General features: G+C 47.3%; 1 protein-coding gene across 2 annotated transcripts in view; it reads right to left on the bottom strand.

The window, feature by feature from the left end:
- RAD54B (RAD54 homolog B) overlaps positions 1 to 25,279 on the bottom strand; it is a 495,994-nt gene that overhangs the window by 78,047 nt on the left and 392,668 nt on the right. For both annotated transcript variants that reach the window (XM_085605260.1, XM_085605259.1), the window contains one exon: positions 24,893 to 25,068. In XM_085605260.1, coding sequence (XP_085461386.1) covers positions 24,893 to 25,068 — 176 coding nt within the window. The remainder of the gene's footprint in view (positions 1 to 24,892; positions 25,069 to 25,279) is intronic.

Here is a 25,279-nt window from a genome sequence, read left to right as displayed (position 1 = left end):
GCAAATCTGGACAGCGAACCAGGGGTGCTGCGGAGGCGGTACCTGGAGGGCTCAGTGACAATGAGTAACAGTGGACTTTCATCCTGGTGCCTATGTGAGAGAAGCTTGCAGCCACCTGGGGTCTGCTCGTCACTTGTTTGGGTGGGGCACGGGGGACACCTGGCACTCTGGTGCTGCCGAGGGCCCAGTAGGTACATCTCCTATATTAGGGTTTGGGTGGCTCGCATCCCCTGCAGATCTTCCGGCCACCCTGTTTTGCACAGGGGAGTAGCCGTCAAAGCCATACCCCACTGGGAATATTCCCGTTTCCATTTCAGGTTTTTTTAGGCGCATGTTGGGGAGGGCTATTCTACGACCCGGTTGGGGGGTTGGAGTGGGTGAGGGGAGGGTGATTGGGGGGGGAATGTTCTTTGGCTTGTTGTTTACTGCCAAACTAGACTGTCTGCTCGCAATGTGGTGCCAAGACTGTGCAAGTCGACTTTCGTACACATGTCGTTTTATGCTCTACTTCCTCTGTGTGGGGTATGCCAAGAACTGAAAACACTGAACTGTCTTACCTGGAATGTTCGGGGGCTCAACGATCACAGGAAGGCCCGGTTGGTGCATGCTTATTTGGTGCGGCACTGTGTGGATGTCTGCTTGCTACAGGAAACTCATTTGAATGCCACTCCTGCCCCTAGGCTGCGTCACACCAGATGGGGACACGTTTATTCTGCTATCTATTCGAACTATGCCCGGGGGGTGGCAATCCTGCTTCGACGAGGATTGGACTGGAGGGAGGGGTCTGTGCAGTGTGACCCGGACGGCAGATATGTTCTAGTACATGGACAGGTGTGTGGTATCGCGGTGGTGTTTCTAGCTGTGTACGGGCCCAATGTTGACTCTCCTGGGTTCTTCCACAAGATTTGGGGGCAGGTGAAGGCCACTGGCTGCGACACCATTATCTGGGGGGGGGATTTTAATGCTGTGCTTGATGACAGAGCAGACAGGCAGGGGGTGGCTCGCACGCTGAATCCGATGGCGAGCTCCGCGCTGCGCGAAATTGTGATGGATGGTGCGCTGGTGGATGTGTGGCGCGGTCGTCATGGGGACCTCCGGGAGGGCACCTGCATATCAGCCCATGGGGGTGCGTGGTCCCGCTTGGACTTCTGGCTGGTGTCGCGAGACGTCGCGTTGTGGACATCGCAGGTAGAGCACATGCCCCGCTCGCTATCTGATCATGCGCCTTGCATGCTAAGGCTGCGGCTGCCGGGCGACCCTCCCCCGGCGTTCTCGTGGAGGCTCCCGCCCCACGCGCTACTCGATGATGCCTTCAAGGAGGAGAAAAGGTCGGATATCACCGACTATTTCGATCGAAATGTGGGTTCTGTGGACTCGGTGGCGACTCTCTGGGAGGCATTTAAGGTCGTCATCAGGGGCCAGTGCATAGCCCGGCAGGCAGGGGTGCTGAGGGCGATACGGGGCACCTTAGCCACACTGGAGGGTGATATCAAGGGACTCGAACGCACATTCTTTGAGGGCGGAGGCGCGGAGGTGGCTGGGCTGCTGAAGGCTAAATTACTGGCCTATGACGAGGAGGCGATGCGGGAAGTTAAATTCCTAGGGAAATATGCGGAGGCTCGGCTCTACGGCGAGGGCGGAAGGCCGGGGAAGGTACTGGCGAACATGACCAGGCCGCCGCGGCCCGCTACATATATCCACGAACTGCACACGTCAGCGGGTGAACTGCTTCACACTAGGGGGGAGATAGTGGGTGCCTTCTCCGAGTTCTACTCCCGGTTATATACTAACACCCAGGATGCGTGCCCGGAGGGACTCATGCCCTTCCTGGATTCCATTGCGCTAGCATGGTTTAACAACCATAGGGAATATATGGATCTCCCGATAGACGCAGGGGATGTAGCGCAGGTCATCCGGAGCTTGCCTCCTGATAAGGCGCCGGGACCTGATGGCCTCACAACGGCCTTCTATAAGGCATATGCAGAGGAACTGTCGCCCAGGTTGTTGGCGGTCTACGAGGAGGCTTTAGAAACGGGAATTCTGCCTCCCACCATGCGTGAGGCACTGATTATCACGTTGCTAAAACCAGATAAGCCCGCAGATGACCTCAACTCGTATCGGCCCCTCTCTTTGATAAATGTGGATGTGAAGATCCTCGCCAAGATTCTTGCGAACCGGGTGCAGCCGATGCTGCCGTTGATTGCCCTTCCAGATCTATCTGGGTTTATACCGGAGAGAGCGACCTCGCACAATTTGCGCACCATATTTGCGGTGCTGCATTATTTACACCCTGAGATCAAGGCCGCCGTGGTGTTTTTGGATGCCACGAAGGCCTTTGACACCCTTGAATGGCCCTATCTGTTCCAAGTATTGAAAAGGATGGGGTTCAGTGCGTTATTGCTCCGGAAAATTCGATTGCTCTACACTCTGCCTACTGCACGGGTGCGGGTGAATGGCCTAGTGTCTGACCCGTTCAACATCTCGCGAGGCACTAGACAGGGGTGCCCCCTCTCCCCGCTGCTGTTCGCCATAGCTATGGAGCCGCTTGCGGCCAGAATTAGGCAGCATCACACGGCGAGGGGCATCGGTTTTAGCTCCAGAAGCCTTCTGGTCTCCCTTTATGCGGACGACGTGACCCTTTATCTTACCAATCCCGCGGACAACCTTGATCCCATTTTGCGGGAGTTCGTCCGCTTTGAGGGTCTCGCTGGCATCTCCATAAATTGGGCCAAGTCGGTGCTCTTTCCCCTCACGGACAGCACCACGGAAGTGTGCTCCGAGTACCCCCTGCGCTGGGAGGCCGGAGAGGTCAAATATTTGGGTATTTGGATTAGCCGCGACACTCAGGAGATCTGGAATCTCAACTTTGGTAGGGCAATGATGTGGCTACGCGCAAAAGTGAAGCTTTGGGCTTCCTTACCCCTGACGCTGACTGCGCGGATTGTGCTGGCAAAAATGATAGTGCTGCCCAAGTTCCTCTACCTGTTTGCCAATATACCTGTGCCACTCACGTCGCATTTCTTTGCATCCTTGCGCTCCTGCTTGGTGGAGTTGGTCTGGGCGGGCGGGCAGGCCAGGGTGGCGTGGGACACGTTGGCGTTGCCGTTGCGGCGGGGAGGTCTGGGTGCCCCGGATATGAAGCTGTATGCTCTCTGTGCTCAGGCACAATTCCTGCACTTCTGGTCTCACCCTACTCCCTTTCAGCCTCATGTGGCGGTGGAGAGAGCAGTGGTGGCGCCCCTTCCACTGGGGGTGGCAATTTGCGCCAAGGCGCGCCGCCCTGGGGCGGACGTCGATACAGCGGGGCTGTTGCAGTGGGTGTGGGAGCGGATACGCCGGAGGGCACAGGTTCCGTTATTATATGCCCCCTCGCTCTCTTTGATGCATAACCCGTTGCTGCCTTGTGTGGCGGATGAGATAGTCGGACACCTTGTTGAGAAACTGCAGCTTCGTACACTGGCTGACCTATTCCCCGATGGCAAGTTCATGCCGCCCCCGTCACCCGGGGATGAGGTTGCGGTGCCATTCTCCAAATTATTCCTGTACCATCGGCTACGTGAGGCATGCCGGGCGCTGTCGAGGGAGTTCCCTATCGCGCCGCCTGTCTTTTCAGCCTTGGAGGCGGTGGTGGGCTCCCCGTCCCCCCGTAAATTGGTTACTCGCATCTATCGCCATATGCAGAGCGTGGACCAGGTGGAGGTGCCCACGGCCTTGTTGCTTTGGAATGGTGAGCTCCACCCTGCGATTACGGAGGAGCAGTGGGAATTCTGCTGCGGGCAACTTACCGAGCTATCGCTGAACTATAATCTACGGCTAATACATTTTAAGTATCTGCATCGCTTCTATAGAACCCCCGTCAGCCTCAAACAGATGGGCCTTAGGGAGGCGGATGACTGTTGGCGGTGTGGATCGTCCGCAGCCTCCTTTCTACATATAGCGTGGTCCTGCCCCAAACTAGACAGCTATTGGTCTCAGGTTTTTGTGTTGGTAAACCAGATTGTGGGCCTAGCGGTTGTCCCTTCCCCTCTAGTCGGGCTGCTGGGCTATGTCAGAGACACTCCACCACCGTCGCGTAAGTTGCATGCACTGCTTCTGCTGTTTGCCATGAGGCAGGTGGCCATCCATTGGGGTCGGAGGAGGGTGCCCACAGTGAAGGGTTGGCTGGCGGCTGTCACGTATGGTTGCACGCAGCTGGCGACATTCTAGGAGCTGATGCCAGTCGCATCCCGGCCCAGGGACATTTGGGACCCGTTTGTGTGCTGGGCCCGGGAGCATCAGCGCAGGGACTCAGAGGCTGGTGGCCTGAGTGAGTGATACGAGTGTGGTGGGGGAGGTGGGAGGGCGGGTCGTTTCTTTTTCCTCATTGTGGCCGCGGCGGTGCCGCTGGCGGCACTCGCTTGGCCTCGTTGGCGATTTGTACTCCCTTGCAGGGTTGCTCCGCTTCATTGCCGCAGCCGTATCCGGCGGGCTCGTGGGCCCCTGGACGGGGTCTACTGTTCTGTGGTCCCTATCACTGTACTGCTGAGACGACAATTGCAATATTTCATCTACTGTCTGGTACCGATTGGCGAGCTGTATGCTTCCCACCAATGATGCTTACTGGCAGGGTTGTTGTTTGTTTGTTTGGCGCTGCAGAATGCTTCATCAATCTCCTCTAAACAGTGTACGGCATTGATCCGCGCTCTTGGAGCGTCGATATGTCTACAAGCTGCCTGCCTCCGGGTTGTTGGCTGAATAGCTGTGTACACTTTGCTTGTGCAATAAAGGTTTTTGAAAAAAAAAAAAGTTGCATCCCTGTTGGCGACTTCTACAGCAGTTTGAAAGTGAAGCAGTCGTGCTTGGTCTAACTTGAAAGAAGACCAGCATCAATCATGGAGCACTATGAAAAGTCTCGCCTATTGTATGAATCTTTCAGGAGTTTGTAGTAAGTCAGACCAGTTGGTAGTTGTGTATGGCTGTTGTAATGTTTCCTGCCAGCACAATCTGGAGACACATTCAGTTCGCTTTGAGAAGGTGTATGGAACAAGCTCGGTACATACGCCTGAAAAGACGCCTTTCGTGGTGCCTCTGCATTGATATATTGAAAGAAAACGATGTACATATTTTGATCGGGAAAGGTCTATCTCTTCAGACGGTGAATATGTTTGTAATATTGTCACAAGAATTCGAAGCATAGGGTCTCAAAAGTCCTGGGTAGTTCTTCACGGAACACTACTTGAGGTCTTAAACCCACTGGAGACCTTTGCATGACCATGTATCAGCCTCCCTGCTATCTCGATTCTGGCACTATTTTAGACTGGGCAATGAATGTGTAAAAAGTGGCTGGTCAACAGGATTTTATGTATTGATTTCCCTATGATCAGCATTTCCCTGATCACTGTATAACTACACAACTGTGGTGGTTGTGTTTTAAGTAAGTAGAGTGTGGTGAGTCCACCAGTGTGCTTCAAAGTCTGTCATTCTCTTTTGATGCATGGTGGTGGGTCATTGTCCCAGAGCAATAAACAAGTTGGGTGCAATAAGTTGGTTTCCATATAGTAAGATTGTGGGCATCCAAAATGGACAGGTGTATGCAAACAGAAGAACTCCTCTTCGAAGAAAGGGAGTACCCTAAAATATTTATCAAAATATGGGGGCCTTGGCAAGGCATGGATGATGGCTGATACAATGCCGCCAGATCTTTTGATGCTGCCCATGTAGCTGAGGTCTGTTTACAAGGGTATAATGAATAGAGGGCTAAGCTTGAAGGAGGGGACACCAAATGTGTAAAGGGTGGTGGGCTAGAATCCTATTTTAAAAGCTGATCTATTACATCGCCATTTGTGATTTTATAAATGACTGTCTGGTTTGCAAGCCACATCACGTGGGTTTGACTTTGTGTTAAATATGACAAGATGCTCAAAAAAGATTGAGAAAAAAAACATTTACCAATGCTTATAGATTTTAACTGTTGGAGAGGAACAGATTTGCAGTCAATATGCAAGCGGGCAAAAACTGGCTACGGTGACAATATATTTACACTCTACCTCCACTAGCAGAGGGTCTACACAAATACTCAGTGGGAACCATGTTAACCAGCAGAAGATTGCATTTCCTATTATGCACAAGTGCTACAGGTTAACATTTCCCTAGATTTCAGACTCAAATAATGCACCTGTGACCGCTTGTGCTTGACCAACTTTGAAAGCCAAAGAATGAATATGCTACTTACCAGTATGCATCTGTTCTTGGCATGTAGGGCTGCTGACATTCATATCTGTGCATAGATCGCCGCCTAGTGTTGGGTCCGGATGTTTGCACGTTGTTGTCCTGGAAGAGTCTTCGAAGTATCCTGAGATAGGTGACTCCTCCCCTGGACCACAGTGCGCATGGGCATCCTCTCCATCCTCAGATTGTTTTTCGCCATTGTGGCAGTGATGGAGTAGATACAGAAAGTGATGACCATGCTTACAGTAATTCTGAGAGCTGCAGCTGCTACAGGCGCCGGGGAGGAGGGTGGGCGATATGAATGTCAGCAGCCCTACATGCCAAGAACAGATGCATACTGGTAAGTAGCATATTCAGTTCGAGGCATGTGGGCTGCTGAATTCATATCTGTGCATAGAATATATAGCAGTACCCTCTATTAGCGGCGGCTACCAGTGCCAGCTGCAGCGGTCTGAAAAAGAGTTTTGAGAACAGCCTGTCCTACAGCTGCCTGCTGTTTTGATTGCACATCTACACAATAGTGTTTGGTAAATGTATGTGTAGTGGACCAGGTGGCTGCTCTACATATATCATGCAAAGGATTGTTTCCCAGGAAAGCCATGGAGGCCCCTAACTTACGTGTTGAGTGGGCTCGTGGGGGAATCGTTAATGTGCGTTTAGCTTTTTGATAGCAAATTTGAATACATTTAACGATCCATCTGGCTATTCCTGCTTTGGAGATAGCGTTACCTTTGTGGTGTGGGGCAAAGGCAACGAAAAGTTGTTTTGTTTTCCTAAAGACTTTAGTCCTGTCCATATAGTACATGAGGGCTCTCTTTACATCCAGTGTATGGAGTGCTCTTTCTGCGACAGTTTGTGGGTTTTGAAAGAAAACAGGCAGTTCAATAGTTTGATTCATGTGGAACTGCGATATCACCTTGGGCATGAATTTGGGGTTGGTACGTAGTACGACCCTGTTGGCGTGAACCTGTATGAATGGCTCTTGAACGGTTAGTGCCTGGAGTTCACTAACTCTCCTCAAAGAAGTGATCGCTACTAGGAAAGCTACTTTCCAGGTGAGGAATTGAATCTCGCATGAGTGTAGAGGTTCGAAGGGTGGACCCATCAGGCGTGTGAGGACCAAGTTGAGGTTCCACATTGGAGCTGGTGGGTGGCTTGGAGGAATTACACGTTTGAGTCCTTCCAAGAATGCTTTGATGGCAGGCACTCTGAATAAAGAGAGGTGCTGCCTGTTCTGGAGATAGGCTGATATTGCGGTCAAATGGACACGTATTGAGGTGTATGCCAGATTGCATCGGTATAGGTGTAAGAGGTAACAAATTATGTTTTGGATGGATGCGTCTAGCGGGTTAATGTCACTGTTATTGCAATAAATGACGAACCTTTTCCATTTGGCTGCATAGCAAGCTCTGGTAGTGGGTCTTCTAGCTTCCTTAATGATGTCCATACAGTCAGGTGGCAGGTTTAGGTAGCCAAACTCTAGGACTTCAGGAGCCAGATTGCCAGGTTCAGCTGTTGCGGATCTGGGTGCTGAATCTCTCCATGGTTCTGCGTCAAATGCGCGGGTTTGATCCGCAGCCTTTGATGCGGCACCACGGAAAGTTCGAGAAAGGTGGTGTACCATGGTTGGCGTGCCCATGTTGGAGCAACCAGGACGAGTGTTAGTGAGTGTTGTCTGAGTTTGCGTGCCACCAGCGGTATCAATGGTGCTGGGGGAAAAGCGTACGCAAATCTGCCGGACCAGTTCATCCATATCGCATTGCCCTGCGACTGCGGATGTGGGAACCTGGCGGCAAAGCTTTGGCATTTTGCGTTTTCGCTTGTGGCGAATAGGTCTATCTCTGGATGACCCCACTGCTGGAAGTACGGTTGGAGTACTGATGGGTGTAACTCCCACTCGTGCATCTGGTGGCTGTGTCTGCTGAGTAGATCCGCCATCTGGTTGTCCTTGCCGGGGAGGTGTTCCGCCATGAGGAACATGTTCCTCTGAATGGCCCACTTCCACATGCTCTGAGCCAGATGAGACAACTGTGGAGAGTGTGTTCCTCCCTGCTTCTGTATGTAGTACATGGCAGTTATGTTGTCCGTCTGGATCAACACGACTTTGTTGCACAAGTGTACTTTGAATGCTTTCATTGCCAGGAAGATTGCCATCAGTTCTAGAAGGTTGATGTGCATCTTCTTTTGTTGTATTGTCCATAGTCCCTGCACTGTGTAATTGAGTACATGAGCTCCCCATCCCTGGAGAGACGCGTCCGCTGTCAGTATTATTTGTGGAACAGGCTCTTGGAACGGTCGGCCCTGCAAAGGTTTTGTGGATTCCACCAATGCAGAGAGTTGTATGCCCGACCGCTCACCAACACTAGGTCTTTTAGTTGCCCGTGAGCCTGATTCCATTGACGTGCTAAGCACTCCTGAAGCGGGCGCATATGTAGTCTCGCGTGTGGGACTATGAAAATGCAGGAGGCCATCATGCCTATCAACTGCATGAACACTCGCGCGGGAAGGGAGTGTTGGGGTTTGAACTTGGAAATCAGCATTTGCATGCTGTTGATCCTCACTAAATTTGGCTGAGCTGTGGCTGCCAGAGTGTCTATGGTCGCACCTAGGTACTGTTGTACGTGTGCGGGTTGGAGATGTGATTTCGGGTAATTTAGTGAGAACCCTAGACTGTGAAGAAGGTGAATGGTGCGGGACATGTGGCTGGCACATTGCTGGGCTGACTTTGCCTGAACAAGCCAGTCGTCCAGGTAAGGGTAGACGTGAATGTGTTGCCTCTGTAGATGTGCAGCCACAGTAGCTAGGCACTTTGTGAAAACCCTGGGTGCTGTTGTCACGCCGAAGGGAAGAACCTTGAATTGGTAGTGCTGCCCCTGAATAGTGAACCTGAGATATTTTCTGTGCGAGGGGTGAATGGGTATGTGGAAATGCGCATCTTTGAGGTCTAGCGTGGCCAGGAAGTCTCCCTGTTTGAGAAGCGGGAGGACTTGTTGTAGGGTGAGCATATGGAAATGCTCTGAGAGAATGTAGCGGTTGAGGGGTCTCAGGTCTAGTATTGGTCTGAGCGACCCGCCCTTTTTTGGTATTAAGAAGTACAGGGAGTACACCCCCGTACCTTGCTCGTGGACGGGTATGACCTCTATTGCGCCTTTTTTCAGCATACTTAGCACTTCCTGCTGTAATAGCGCTAAGTGCTCTGAGGACATAGGACGGTGTTTTGGCGGTATTGTGGGTGGAGTGGAGGTTAATTCTAGGCAGTAACCGTGTTTGATAATATCTTTGACCCACCTGTCCGTGGTGATGGAGTTCCACGTGGACAGGAACCTTTGTAGCCTTCCCCCGACAGGTGTTATGTGGTCGGGAGGAAGGGAGAGGGCGTCACTGTTTGTTCTTGGGGGAGGACCTGGTATTGCCGTATCCGCGTCCTCTGCCTTTTGTGCTGGAGCCACGATATCCACCCCGGGTGTTTTTATCGTAGGTACTTTGTGTGTTGCCTTTGTTGTAGGTTTGCTGTGACCCCTGTCCTCTACCTGCTCCTCTATTTCCAGGGCGACGAAAGGAGCCACTCCGAAAGGTCTGCGTTTGGAGAGCCCCCATGGACTTTGCAGTGTCTGTGTCCTTTTTTATTTTTTCTAGGGTGGTGTCAACCTCTGGTCCGAATAAGTAGTCGGGGTTGACCGGTTGATTGAGAATGTTATTTTGAACCTCAGGTTTGAATTCGGAGATTCGTAACCAGGCGTGTCGTCGTAACATGACGCTGGTGTTTATTGCTCTGGTAGCTGTATCTGCGGCATCCAGTGCACACTTAATGGATGCGTTTGTGAGGAGTTGTCCCTCCCTGATGAGGATTTCTGCTCCCTCTTTGTATTGGTCAGGGAGATGTTGGAGTAGGGTTTCTAATGTGTCATAGTGTGCGCGATCGTAGCGAGCTAGGAGCGCCTGGGTATTGGCAATACGCCATATGTTAGCTGCCTGGGCTGCAACCCGTTTGCCGGAGGTCTCTAGCACCTTGGACTCTTTGTCCGGGGGAGGAGCATCCCCAGTTGTCTGCGAGTGCGCCCGTTTGCGAGCATTAGCGACTACGATGGAGTCCAGAGGCAACTGGCCTTTAATGTACGTAGGGTCCCCAGGCGCCGACCTATATTTCTTGTCGATCCTGGGGTTTATTACTCTTGCCCTGGTGGGTTCTTTGAAAATGTCCTTTGCTGGTTTGAGGACACCTTTCAACATGGGTAGAGTTTTGATATTCCTTTCTGAGGATGCGAAAGTATCCATGAGAAAATCGTCCTCGATTGTGTCAGAGTGGAGTTGCACACCATGATTGGCCGCAGCACGTTCAATGAGGGCGTTGAATGCGGCAGTGTCCTCTGTGGGGGACGTTTTCGCGCCATATAGCTGCGTGTCCTGTGTATCCATAGGTGCACCCGGGTCTACAGGGTCATCCCAAGCCTGGTCAGGGTCCTGTTGGCCTTCAGGGTCCATCTCTCTGGGGTAGGGGACGTCGTCACCCATGTAGTCCTCCAAAACGTCGGTTTCGGAGGGTGTCGGAGAGAAGGACTGTGGATGTGGGTAAGAGGTATGGAGACGTTCGTAAAGAACTGGTTCCGAATCCGCTGGCAGCTTTTTCTTTAGCGGGATCCGGTAGGAGTCCAAAGCTTGTTCGGAAGATATTCTCCGCTTGTGGAGCATAATTCTGCCGGTGTCGGCATCGATGATGTGGGACGGTGACGTCTCCGTAGGAGAGCGTTCGGCAGGTGTGATCCTAGTTTGGGTGACACGTGTCCTTATTTCAAACAGTTTGGGCGCCGTGGATGGCGGCAGGCCAAAAGTGATGTGGGGTGGTGCTGGAGAAGCTTTTTGAGCTTTTTTCGGCTCGGAGCCTGACGTGTCCTGGAGGGCTGCCTTTTCTTTGATGCGTTGCAAGGACGCTGCAACTTGTCGCACCTGGAACGCCGACGGTTCTTTGGCGCCGAGCGGTTCTGTAGAGGCAGGCGTGGACTTCTTTGGGGCCACGAGGTCATCGAGTCGAGGAGAGGTAGTAGCTGTCGAAGGCGTCGATGATTGGTCCTTCGGTGCTGCTTTCGAAGTGGTGTGCGACGCAGCGGCCATTTTGACCTTTGTGGCCGGAGCAGATTGTTTCGGTGCCGGGGGCCGAGGCGGTTTGTCGGTACCGATGGCCTTTTTCCGTGTGTCGGCGCCGACGTCGGCTGCTGCGAGTTCGGCACTGAAGTCCCGTTTGGTGCGGTCGGTGCCGACGGGTTTGGCTGGCGTCGAAGGTGTAGTGGGCTTCGATCCGACCAGTGTCACTTTCAGTTTCGGTTTCTGTGGAACCGATACGACTTTCGGTTTCGGTTTCGAGGAAGGGAAACCAGTCGTTTTGGGTACTAATGGCTGTCGCTGAATGTCCGAGGCCTGGCCCGAGGGCGGGGCCGAAGAACTGCGGGATAGGTCTTGGGTAAGGCCCGAAGGCGATCCCTCGACCGGAGCCATAGACTGACGCACTGGGATATCCTCCGTCTGTACGGGTAGGCCTTGCTCGTCACCGGAGCTACTTTCTTCGGCCCCTAAGGCCTCATTGTAGTCTCCTACCTCGGTGTCGGCTTCATCCCTGTGAAAGAGTTGTTCTTCGATGTCTTCCGATCCGGAATCGTGTTCGGAAGCGGGGCTGGAGGGTAGGTTCTCCACGCCTTCCACATCTTCGTCCTCGGCGCTGAAGATGTTGGTCGGGGCCGGTGCCGCTTGCTGCGCTTCAAGTCTCGCTGCTCGTCGATTCCGGAGAGTCTTTTTGGATCGGAATCGGGCACAGGCCATACATGTGGATTCGTCGTGATCCGGTGAAAGGCATTTGTTGCACACCGGGTGGACGTCGACATGGGGATATTTCGCATTGCAAACAGGACACCGCTTGAATGGTGTCCTCGATTCCATCGTCGATGTGGGTCGATGGTCTGATGCGAAAAAGTTGGTTTTGAAGTCAGTAAACTAACAAGTAACTGTCGATACCGATCGGGAACAGTACCGACGCGAACTAAAGGCCTTTTGGCCTGAAAAAAGTTTTCCCTAACTTGAGTCAAGATAAGCACATCCGAACCCAATGGCGGAAAAAAACAATCTGAGGATGGAGAGGATGCCCATGCGCACTGTGGTCCAGGGGAGGAGTCACCTATCTCAGGATACTTCGAAGACTCTTCCAGGACAACAACGTGCAAACATCCGGACCCAACACTAGGCGGCGATCTATGCACAGATATGAATTCAGCAGCCCACATGCCTCGAACACTACTCTACCACCAAAGTTACAAGAAATATTTTTCATGACCCGGCAAAGATCTCTGTGCTTTTAGAGAAGCCGCTTCCACAGTGGCACCTCTAAAGGTACTGTAGGGCGAGTGACCGCCATGTTTAATGAGCCACTCTGCAAAGGTTTTTGTATTTCAAAAACAAACTCTGCGGTTACGTGAATGTCCACTGTATGGTAAACAGGCCTGGGCCTAGCATCGCGCTAATCTAGCCTGTGCGCAAAGGCCTAGGCTTTTAATGAACCCCAGAACCTTGCCCTCACAGTCTGTGCTTGTGTATGTGCAATGAATGTGTAGCACATGTATAGTAGTAGGACTCTGTGTGTGATGTGTGCGTTTGTGTACTGGGGCCGGTGGGGTCAGTTTTAAATAGCCCCTCGTTCAGCTGGGCACACGACAGAGGTGATACAGCTTTCCCAGAGGATGTGTATTGACTGCATTTCAGTGGGTGGAGAGTAGAGATCCAGACATTAAAGTAAAAGAGGATGAAGACAAGGATGCCCTCAGAAATTCCATGAAGACTTCATTAGCCAAGGCTGCAGGTTCATTCTTCCTGAGCACTGCATTTCGTAGATAGTAGGGATGATAAATGGACTGCAGTTTCTGTTGTTCAAAGTCAGAAGGTTTCTAGACAAGGCCTCTCTTTTTGTCTATTCCTGGTGTGGAGATATCATACCTTATTGTGTACCTGTTTCAGATACTCCTGCCTTCATTATATTATTGTTTCTTACAATGTACCTTCTTGCTGTTTTAATGATATCCTACTTAGTTATTTTAGGTGTACTGAGAAACAGGCTAATCATGTCATTATAAATGGTTTTAATTAAAAGCATCTATTCTGCTTCGTGCCGTGCGTGTGTGATATTGTGAACAACTAAATAGGTTTGTTTCTGCTACCACAATAAGCCTGATCCTTTTTTAGGGATTGTTAGTAACCCAAAAGCAATATATCTACTTAAAAGATGTACTAGGTAAGGTTCTGCGGGGCTACAGTAACCTACCTTTCACATTCAGCGCTGGAGCATTGAACTAAGTTCACTTGTGTCACCCCTGGGTGGGAAAGTAAACCTTGTAGAACTACGCCAGTCGTAGTTTACGCAACACATTTAATGGATAATACTCAACTGTCAATTTAGTCTCCAGATGACATTTATCTAGTGTCAGAACCAAGGGGTCATTATTTTGCAAACCTATTAACATTATTGCCTTAACCACACATATAACTCTGTAAATGACATTTTAAAAACACAAATCCTGCTACTTGTTGTAAGTTAACATAACATGATAAGTACGGTTTAGGAAAGTTCCACACATCCTATGCTAAAATAGCAGAGTCTGTCAATAAACCTTGCATAAAATATTAACCCCAATACGAAATTACTAAATAAGTCGGCTTATAACATAATTACAAAGTTCTATAAGGACACATTGGTAACCATCGTTGGGAGTGAAATGTTACAGAAGCAACAAACACATTTGTGTGGTAGCTACTTCAGAGAAACATTTAACTAAAGGCCCAGAGAGTGGCTTCATCAAGACACATATTACATGATTAAAACGCAAGGATAATTCACACCACCAATAAAGAAACCGATTTCAAAGAACATGAAAAAATGCCACAAAATAGCCAAAAGAAAGAGACTTCATATATATACATAAACATTAACTACGTGTTGAACTACAGGTCAAAACAAGCCACTTTGAAAATAGAGCTAAAAATCAATGATTCTATCCTCTGGCTGGCATAAAAGATTGCATCACATTTGATTTTTCACTCGAAGTACCTGTGAAAAAACTCAAGGATTGATTTGCATTAAACAAAATGTGCTTTTGCAGGAAAAGTTTAGATTATAATAAAGAGTTACATTCAAGATATGTGTACAATCAATTTAACTTCGACAGCACAAAGGTGAGCAGCATTCCATTCCATTATTTTTAGCTTTTTTTAAGTCATTACAAATAGCAAACAATCAGATGCAAATAAGTCTTGGCCCGGCCCAAAAAGGGACAGCCCAGTCCAACCACTAGGCCAGAAACGCCCTGAACAGGAACACAGGCAACTATATTTTAGGAGCCAATTGTTGAATACAGACGTTGTCCATTATCAAGGCTGTCCAGCCTTGATTGCTCCTCATGCCCTTTTGTAAAACCACCTTACACTACCCGTCTCTTTATTTCACTCTTGCGGGTTTTTTCATCTCAGCATTCTCACTTTCCTATCTTTCTCTTCCTCTTTAATTCTCTTTTTTTCTGTCTTACTCTCTCTTGTTCTGGTCCAAGGTCTGAAAAAAGTTGAGATTCCCAAAAGGAATATCGGTGCCCATAACCTGCACCCACAGGCACAAATTAAGCACTGCAGCCAGCCTTGTTGGGCCTCATCATAGAGGTGCATCTAAAGGCCAATAGCAGTGGCACTGCAAGCCTGGTACTCCTCGTACACATCTACTACAGGCTCTGACCGCTCCTTCGTGCCTACATCCGGACACCTTCCCCATGTCCCCTACAATCTCTGACTTTTGTCCTACTAAACTTCAAACACTGCTGCCAGGATATATCATCCCAAAGTCGCAAGGTTCATGACAGTGGGGAACAAAGGGAAAACATAGCCACACCTCTAGCCCCAGTCTCCTATCATTCTTGGTGAAGACGGTCTTTGCACAGCATCTAACCTGCGGAGGGCAGATGGTGACCAGGGACGCTGCAGGATTTCAAGGCCCTGAGCATTGTACAGGCGCCTTCCCAACTCAGTCATTGGGAAGCAGACTGGATGGTATTTTCACCACAGCCTGATGTTGTCTGCCACTCCTACAGCCCTTATTTTGTACGCACCCCAATGAACATGCTTCTCTTGCACAATACCACACTGCAGCTATTGTGCAGGCCAGCAAGTGGTCTAGTGGGGATAGGGAAGCAATATGTTCTGAAACAGGCAGCTACCTGTCTGCCACTGCCCTTTTGGGAAACATCAATAGTATAGCTGTGAGAATGAAAGCTCGTGGGTCATAGGGTCATAAACATCTGGTCATCGTGATCGCTCTGGTCATGTATCAGTCAGGACAGTTTAGAGGAACATCTACGCCACAAATGAAGGGCGAAAACAATTGAGAGCTCTTTTTATTTTAATTTAGGTAAAGAATTCTACATTAGAATCCTGTAATGAGTACATACATTGTATCTAATCTTCAAAACCATAAAATGAATACATTCTTTGCAAATTAGCAACAATTCAATCCATGTTTTGGTGATGAAATGCATTGTATTATTGTCTAATCAGCCAGAAAAAGCTCAATAAAAGGATATATAGGTGGGGGCAGGATGAGCTGCCCCGAGATCCTGCAAATGTATCCAGGCCGCCTCCTGTGATCACAGGTGGCCAATGGAAAAGTACCCAAAGTGACTGTTCCGATACTAGTTAGAAGAATTATTACAATGTGAATTAGTATTAAGGATAAGGATTGCCCTCAACATCCTAAAATTGAAGGTGCAACCCATGGCCACTGCTGACCTTCTATACAACTCCCTTTGTCAATCAACACTTCCTGGCCAGTCCAGCTACATCAAAACAACAGCCCACAAACTGACTCCACAGAAGAATTCAGTAATCGATGGGTATGATTTACACGCAAGACATGATTACATGCCTGATACTTCATTACATCCACTTACTACATACCAGAGCACAAATATGACATCTGCTCCCATAAGCTGATCTGCTTGGCATCAATCTGAAGCTGATCGCCTGAATGAGATGATACAAAGTCTGCACAAACTGACACAAAAGTACTTTTCATCAAAGTCCTCTCTTTCAGCACCTCGTTCCACCTCACTTGACACAACTATTTGCACACTGATTACCTTGTACACAAAACGTCAAAGCATTCCTCCACACACATCACCTCTGAAGCACCCAACACACAAGAATGCTCCTTTTTTTTTAACAAACTTTATTGAGGAACCTTGACAGCGTATTCCGCACAGAAATTGTTACAAAAAGGTCTTTTTCATTCTTTTTCCCTGTTTGGAGGCGAACATAAACAGTACAGTGCATAAAACCATTATACATAGAATGTAGCTGGAGAGGAACTGTAATTACTCCTAAATGCAGATAACAGTGTCCGAATTCCACGTTGGTCGTTGTGCATCCATATCATATAACATAGAATTCCTCTTTAACTGAAATAAACAATCCCAACAACATCCTCCCACCCTAACCCTCCCTTCCACACAAGAATGCTCCTTAATCCCAACTCCCATAACACAGATTACTAACAGAATCTCCAAAACAAGGGGGTAATAAACAAAATTAAGATCAATTTGCCCATTTAACCTCAGAAGAATCACCTCCTCTCGAACCACTGACTCATTTTCTACACGTCACCTCAAAGCTGCCTGATTGAAAAGCAGGTCTGCAATGTATAATGAAACTTCCATAACTAGCCCTATCCTAGTCTGTGATTTGTAGTTACGGCACTCACGAAAACGTGGTTCTGTTAATCCTGCGTACCACTACTTACCCTGAAGATAAAACATCCTCCACCTGGACAGCTAGAAAAATCGGGTGGGCGTGCCTTTATTCCAAGGAGCCTTAAATGCATACTATAGTGATTACAAACATTACAGCTAAATCACTGAGGCGGAACACTTTATACTGCCCATGTAGCAGCAAAACGTTTTACTGAGGGTTTATTGATGGGTTCCGTGAATAGAAAGCTGGTCAACTAGCCTTCTCCGGCGATCATATCTTCCTAGGATATTTTAACCTCTATTTGAAAAATAAAGACATCTACATACCCCTACTCAAATCCTTCCTGTCCAATGATGTTCAAAAGAAACACCTTGGTCGGTTTTATAGATACAGTGCTCTTCTCTGGTCTGGACTGCAGTGCAACCTCGCGTTCCTGGCACAGACCAGGAGGGTGCTCAATATCACAGCAAATTCCCTGTTCCTGGTGTCGGCATGAACCCACACGTGCACTGTGAGCAGCACATTAGTGAAAGGCAGACCAGCTGTTTAAAGCTATCGGTCCACCTTCCAGTGAGGCGGCAGACCTGGCCCCAGGTTTACAGGGGAATGGATACCTTGCATGTGGGTGCAGCATGTCACCATGCAGGGAATGCCTTAGGGGTCCCTGGGACCAATGCATCCCTTTCATAAAGGGCACTCTGACGGGGTGCACAGACTGTGCAGCACCTCTTTGTACCGCAGTGTGCCTCTCGAAGGCTTTTATGTCTCACATCTATAAAATGGGGCGGGCACACAGGCAAAGGATCCCTGATTTGTAAGGTAGCAGAGCCCCAAGCAAATGAGAGAACGCCAGTGAGAATCTGCAAGCACACATGTAGTGTCTGTATGATCTGTATTACAGAAAGAGTCACACAAACATCTGTGGCCCTTTCTGTAATACCATGGCATCCCGGGGCACAGAAGCGGGTGCACACTCCTGTTGCGCCCTCACAGCGTTGTATATAATATGGCTTCATATACAATTCTCTAACTCTCTCAAATTGAATTAGTCAGACTACATCTTAATATTTTTCATAATTGCTACTTTAGCCCCCCATCACGATGATAATCATGGAGGCAAAAAAGGTAAACTCTAGAGACCTCGAAAAACATGGGTAACAGGGACTGGCAATGTCATCAGTTCTGGTTTTAATATTCTAATGTATGCAAACACAGGCAAGCACAAGTGGATGAATACTATTTTTTTTATGGACTTATCCGGGAGGCACGCTCCTTTGACGCCACTAAGGGCTCAACTACACAACAATTGCGACAATTAGAATATCTACTGCGCCGTGAAATTAATCAGCGTCTGCACGCCACCACTCTAGTTCAATATCACAAAGCTAGCAGGATTCCAAGGGGGTTGAGACTACCACTCAAACCTATGATGTTCAAAATGAACAAAAAATTTATGGACAAATGGTATTCCATACTCAATAAATGCTCACTAGATCTCATCTTACTGATTGTAGAGGAACTATCGAAGGTCCTTATTGATTTAGAGTCAGAGATCAGCGAATTGCAAGGCTCGTTGAAATCATGCATGACTGGGGACGATTGGTCCAGTTCTTTAGAGATGATCAACAACAAACTGGACGGCTACGCCAAAGAAATCCATGAACGAAAAGTACGGAAGTTCAGGCGAGACACCATTGACTACAAGTTAGATGAGGTTTATTCTTGGGCGGAGGTATATGCTCAGAAGCGGATCTACTCTAAACCAGGAAATGCATCATCCGAAGAAAGTGTAGCCTCAGTTAGTGAAACCCGTTTAACCAGATCTCCCGTACCATCTTTAGTCGATACAGGGGTCTCAGCATTACCATCTACTTCCAGTACTAAGGTTTCTTTTTTAGAAACCAGCCCAGCAGCCAACAATCCACCAGTAAATCAATCTACACTCGAGACAATTCCTTCAAAACCCACAGAGGCGGCGGAAAGCACAAAAACATCAAGCTCAGGCAGGAGACAGAAAAAACATTAGTTGTTAATATCTCCTCTCACACTTTATCTGAAGCACAAATTACAGTTTTGAACAAAGGAACATCTTTTGTTCCAACATACCATACTACTCCTTTTCAAACCGAAATAGAACTTTACAAATTTATGAGAAAACTGAGATTACGATATTTCTTTTCCACACAGAGTCATGTAGACTCAGTGCAGAGTGACAGTGAAGTTACCGAATTCAGACCTAGAAGCACTCTCGTTTCCCCTATTTCTCATAAAGCGCTTGATACTTTTGAGTCGCTCGTGAAACAAGACTTAGCACACTTACACACACCATCCAACAAACATCATAACCTGTCACCTAAGGACAAATCAGCGCTCAAAAGTTTGAGAACCAACATGGCTCTAACATACCTACCAGCAGACAAGGGGGGTGCATTGGTCATAATGGACTTGAGCTTTTATGAATCCACAATCAGTGAGATGTTGTCTGATGAATCTACATACTTACCATTACAACAGGACCCGACAACTGAGTTTCAAGACACTCTAGTTGGTATACTCACGCATGCCAAAGACATGGCTTGGATCAATTCAAAAACCTATGACTTCCTGTATAACAAACATCCACGCAGACCAGTCATTTACGCACTTCCCAAGATACACAAAAGTTTGACAAACCCACCATTCCGCCCCATAGTTTCAGGGTGTGACTCTATTCACGATCCACTTGGACGGTATTTAGATCACTTCTTGCAACCATTTGTACAAGCAGGATCAACATATGTGCAAGACACAACGCACTTTTTGAAACTACTCAACAATCTGAGTTTACCCCTCCACGATGAAATATGGCTACTAACAGTAGACGTAGTAGCTCTATATACTTCGATTCCTCATTCTGAAGGTATTGAAGCGATTGAATGGGCCTTGCTCCAAATGGAGACCATCTCAGCCAACAAGGTTTTTCTTCTAAAACTATTACACTTTTGTTTGTTCAACAGTTACTTCAAATGGAACGACAGATATTTTTTACAAACAAATGGTACATCCATGGGTTTTGCGGGAGCTCCCAGCTACGCAAATATCTTCATGATGAAGTTCGAACAAGATAATCTCCTCAGTGACCCTGAGTGGAAAAACCACCTAATTATTTATCGACGTTACATCGATGATATTTTCATCATATGGCAAGGCAACAGACACATCCTGGAGACCAAACTCACTTCACTCAATGAACACAATCCCAGGATTCAGTTCACATATACTTTAGAGAAACACTATCTCATATTTGGATGTACACATTGAACTAGAGCACAATAAGATTGTCACCAAACTGTTTAAAAAGTCCACCGATCGCAACAATACGCTACTCTACAGTAGCTTTCACCCAGAGCCTCTGAAAAGACATCTTCTATATTCACAATTCTTGCGAATTAAGCGTATCACTTCAGATACTACCCAATTGCATGTCACCCTCAATGAAACAGTTTTTGGCACGTGGGTACCCCAGGCCACTAATTGAAGCGTCAGCTGAACGGCTTAAGCAGATTCCCAGGTCAACTTTACTGGACAAACAACCAAAACCCACACAAACCAGAGAGGTTTTTGTGTCCAGGTTCTCAACCCTCTCTCCTGTCATCAAAAAAACTTTATTAAACAGATGGGACCTGTTACAGACAGAACCAGATTTTGGGAACCTTTTCAAAGATCCACCGATCTTTGCATATAAACGTTCCAACAACCTTAAGGAACTCCGTAAGAAACGTGAGTCTACAAACAATCAGGCCCCCAAGGGCATGACAAAGTGTTACAACTGCTCCCACTGTAACAACGTTATCACCGGTGTATCATTGGCTCACCCATGGTCGGGTAAATCAATCAAGTTTCATTTTACGGCTAACTTAACACTCCAAATGTGATATATATAATACGATGCCCTTGTGGCTTGTATTATGTAGGTAAGACCGAAAGATCCCTTCGCATTCGAATCACGGAACACAAGAGCCGTATCCGGACTAGATCCTTGAGTTCACCATTAGCAAGTCACTGGTGCGACTCACACCACACGATTGCTCAACTCAGGTTCAGTGTGATAGAAGTCATACAACCGCACAATGACCGTGATATGACTAAGTACATCATACAGAGGGAATCCTTTTGGATTCGGTACCTCAACACTCTGCATCCCAAAGGACTCAATGATAAAATTGAATTTGCATGCTTTTTATAGCATTCTCCCCAGAATTTTATGGATAGGGGAGGCACATACTGTCGTTTTTGCACCAGTTTAGCTTGCTCACTCGGTCTAGCACATTCTAGATTACCACATTTAGACAGGTTTGGGTCACGCTGATTTCACATTTCATTTATGTTTTATTGTACATCTCATTCTTCCCGTTCAAGATATGATGCAGGTTCAACATAGAATGTATAAAGAGACTATGGCATTTACTTGGGCCACTTTTGATGTTATGGTTTACCATTTCCGTTTGAGCATTTTTGATGTCCCATTTCTGTACTTAGTAAGGTTGGTTTAAGTCTGTGTTGACGTTGCATGCAAGTATCCACAGAACCTTGTCAGTATTATGGCTCCAGTTTCCAGGCTTATCTTATTATACATGTTGATTGCTTTTCAGCTGAAGCTCCATATTCTGTTTAATCCTTCATGTTTGCTTAACGTTCAATCACGCAACCTTTTAGATTAACAATGGAATTGTGTACAAATAATTCTTCATGTACTCGTTGATGAAAACTTTATTTTTGTTCTACCACAATTGTTTCATTCACAGAACTAGCATTCTTATGAGATTGTACTTCCTATTTCTTACCTTCTTCACGACATATTCACTTACACAATTCTCTGGTGGCATTGTTCTCATGTTTAATCTTCCGTTCACTTTTTTCATCTTTCACCAATAACTCTTTTTTGGTTACCATTGTCACCTTTTCCCATTACATTTATCCATTACAATATGGCCGCTAACCGACCACGTCAGTAATTCCTTTCAGTCCTTTCACCATGTCCATGATACCACAACGGCTCACGTTAGCGTGGTCCGGGCGTCAGATTTATTTTCAGTAATTCCCTCTTACCGCACACTTCCACGTATTTGGATTAACGCGAGCGGTGACTACTCAACACCATCAGGTAACTTTACTTTCCGCTTGGGGAACTGGGAACATATCCCATTAGGACAAGCACTCAAACATATTATGCACGTTCTTTTTAGGACTTGATACTTCTTCCACAGTCCAGACGACAGCATCACGCTCCTTACATCGGATATTTTACTTAAACTCTCACGCAGGCGTCAATTCAGTTAGTCATCAGTTTCAGCGTTTCGTTAACGCTTGGTGAGTTTCCTCAGACAACAGTAGGAGCGTTCTATCACGTTTCACAACCAGCAGAACAGTAATATTTTAACACTTTACTTTTCAGAGGTCAGGTATATTTACCGTGACTGCAACGCATATTACAGTGGCTTTGCTTATTTTAAGGTAGAGTTGATACACGTTTATAACACGCGGTGGTTGGGTCAACTCATTCACATGGTTACTTTGAGCCTTACTATACTTCTGCAATCGACAGCTCTCCCTCCCCTTCCACCACTTTCACGGTGTCATTACGAACTACTGGTGATGTAGCTGATACATTTTACTCTTCTGTTTTCTCTCGCAGTATTTACAACGCTTTGGTGGCGTCGAGCTCATCCATCTGTTCCATTTCATTTTTTCATGTTGTAAATGTGTATCTCACTTTGTTATAGACATCCCCTGAAGAAGGGTGAGACTGTCACCCGAAATGCATTGGGCACGCAAATTAAGCTTTGCCACATCGTTTTAGCATTTGATTTGGATTATTTCTTCATGAACTTAACATTTTGGAATTTAAGTCTCTACAATAAGGAGTGTGAATAAACAACACTTCAACAAGAAGACGACTTACCTTATTGCTTCACATATTTTTGTATTGCCTTGGACATTATTGTTTTAAGCATTTGCAATAGCAATGTATATATGTTTTAGGAACCTCAAATTATTCTACTAGCATTGTCAAATTTGTTCATACACTCATTTCTGAGTTTTTGTAGGTAGTGCAGTCTCTGTCCTGAGCACATAGCTCCAGTTATCTTTGCATTTTGAATCAGGTGGCAGGGTGGAACCACCTCAGGGACAGCACACCAAGTTTGAAAATGTTTGTGATTACATGATTCACTTTGTTTAGCAGATTAATTCTCTGATCCACTGTTCCTGGTGTCGGCATGAACCCACACGTGCACTGTGAGCAGCACATTAGTGAAAGGCAGACCAGCTGTTTAAAGCTATCGGTCCACCTTCCAGTGAGGCGGCAGACCTGGCCCCAGGTTTACAGGGGAATGGATACCTTGCATGTGGGTGCAGCATGTCACCATGCAGGGGATGCCTTAGGGGTCCCTGGGACCAATGCATCCCTTTCATAAAGGGCACTCTGACGGGGTGCACAGACTGTGCAGCACCTCTTTGTACCGCAGTGTGCCTCTCAAAGGCTTTTATGTCTCACATCTATAAAATGGGGCGGGCACACAGGCAAAGGATCCCTGATTTGTAAGGTAGCAGAGCCCCAAGCAAATGAGAGAACGCCAGTGAGAATCTGCAAGCACACATGTAGTGTCTGTATGATCTGTATTACAGAAAGAGTCACACAAACATCTGTGGCCCTTTCTGTAATACCATGGCATCCCGGGGCACAGAAGCGGGTGCACACTCCTGTTGCGCCCTCACAGCGTTGTATATAATATGGCTTCATATACAATTCTCTAACTCTCTCAAATTGAATTAGTCAGACTACATCTTAATATTTTTCATAATTGCTACTTTAGCCCCCCATCACGATGATAATCATGGAGGCAAAAAAGGTAAACTCTAGAGACCTCGAAAAACATGGGTAACAGGGACTGGCAATGTCATCAGTTCTGGTTTTAATATTCTAATGTATGCAAACACAGGCAAGCACAAGTGGATGAATACTATTTTTTCCAGATTTCTCTGCCTCCGCCCTACAGAGCTTGTGCCATGCAGCACCACAAAGGAATGTTCGTTATTCGGCCACAATATGGTATAACAAATATTCTCTGTAGGAATGCAATAGGCTGCTCCACAAAATCGGACACTGCTCTCAAAACCATCCTTTTTCCTCATCTGACCTGTTGATTGGGATAACTACCAGGAAGTCCAGATTCTTGGACCAGAGTGGCCTGTTGTGTATGTTAGCATTTTTGCAGATACATAGCCAGGAGTCTATCCAATGCGTCACTCAAGCGAAAGGAGCGAATGAAGCAGTTCCTGGATGCAGTCTCAGCCTCATTCCCAACAGAACTATGGTATTTTGGCCCTTCTTGTGCAGTTTACCTTGGAAGGGCTAAACCAGAAGATCTCAGTTTCCGTGACATTCAGTTGCAGGTAGCCATCAACCTTCCAACTGATCAATGTCAGTCAAGCATCTCCCCAGGGTCTCGTATTTGCCGCCCCACCATCTCGCTCTAGACAGACCTGGGAACCCTCACTGTAAGCGCGGCAGAGTCGGCCATAGGAGGGTCATGAACAGGAGAATGAACATGTAGGTAATAAAAAAGATGACCAATCAAGAACACTGCAAGTGACTGTCTGCCTCAAAGCTAAAAACGACGTCCAGACCCATCAGGTGATGTTACAAGAAGAACAGTGCAGTGGTAGTCTTTCATGTTTTTTAAAGTCTGAATAGAGTGACCCATACCCTGAACTTTATTACAATCCAGTAAACAAATCCTAACTATTCGGCCTTTCCTTTCACAGCTGCCTCACCACAGTGTTATCAAAAGTAACCACTGGCAGCTCTGGAAACAGTGTCAGGCAGAGTGAGTATAAGAGCCCTCAGAATGCTAGTGTGATGCTGATATTCCATCCCTACCTCTCATTTGGACAGTGTTCACGGATACCTGCCATCAGCTTCATCAGTACTTGCAGCTTTCCTGACTCTGCCTCAGCGAATCCGACAGAGTCGTACCCTTGCGGGAACACGTCGAGAAGCCCGTCATAAAGATTGCCTTCAGAACACTCATCTTGGCTTAAATGACCTTCTTTTTCCTGTTTGAGAAGATGGCATAAACATTCATTATAAGAGTAACATTTCACACTTTTCTCCAACATATTCAATTTACTTTGTTGGGAGCTCCATTTTCCTTATGCAGCTATTTCATTGGTTGTCATAAAGCGTCTGTAATACCTCATCAGGCTGTCTAAACGCTGAGCTTGCAGACAGAATTTGAATTTGAATCCAGAAACACAAGATAAGATT

Source organism: Triturus cristatus, chromosome 5_1 (genome assembly GCF_964204655.1).
Source record: "Triturus cristatus chromosome 5_1, aTriCri1.1, whole genome shotgun sequence".
Classification (NCBI taxonomy): Eukaryota; Metazoa; Chordata; class Amphibia; order Caudata; family Salamandridae; genus Triturus; species Triturus cristatus.
The sequence above is the reverse complement of the archived record's forward strand: the minus strand, read 5'-3'. Positions and strand labels throughout refer to the sequence as shown.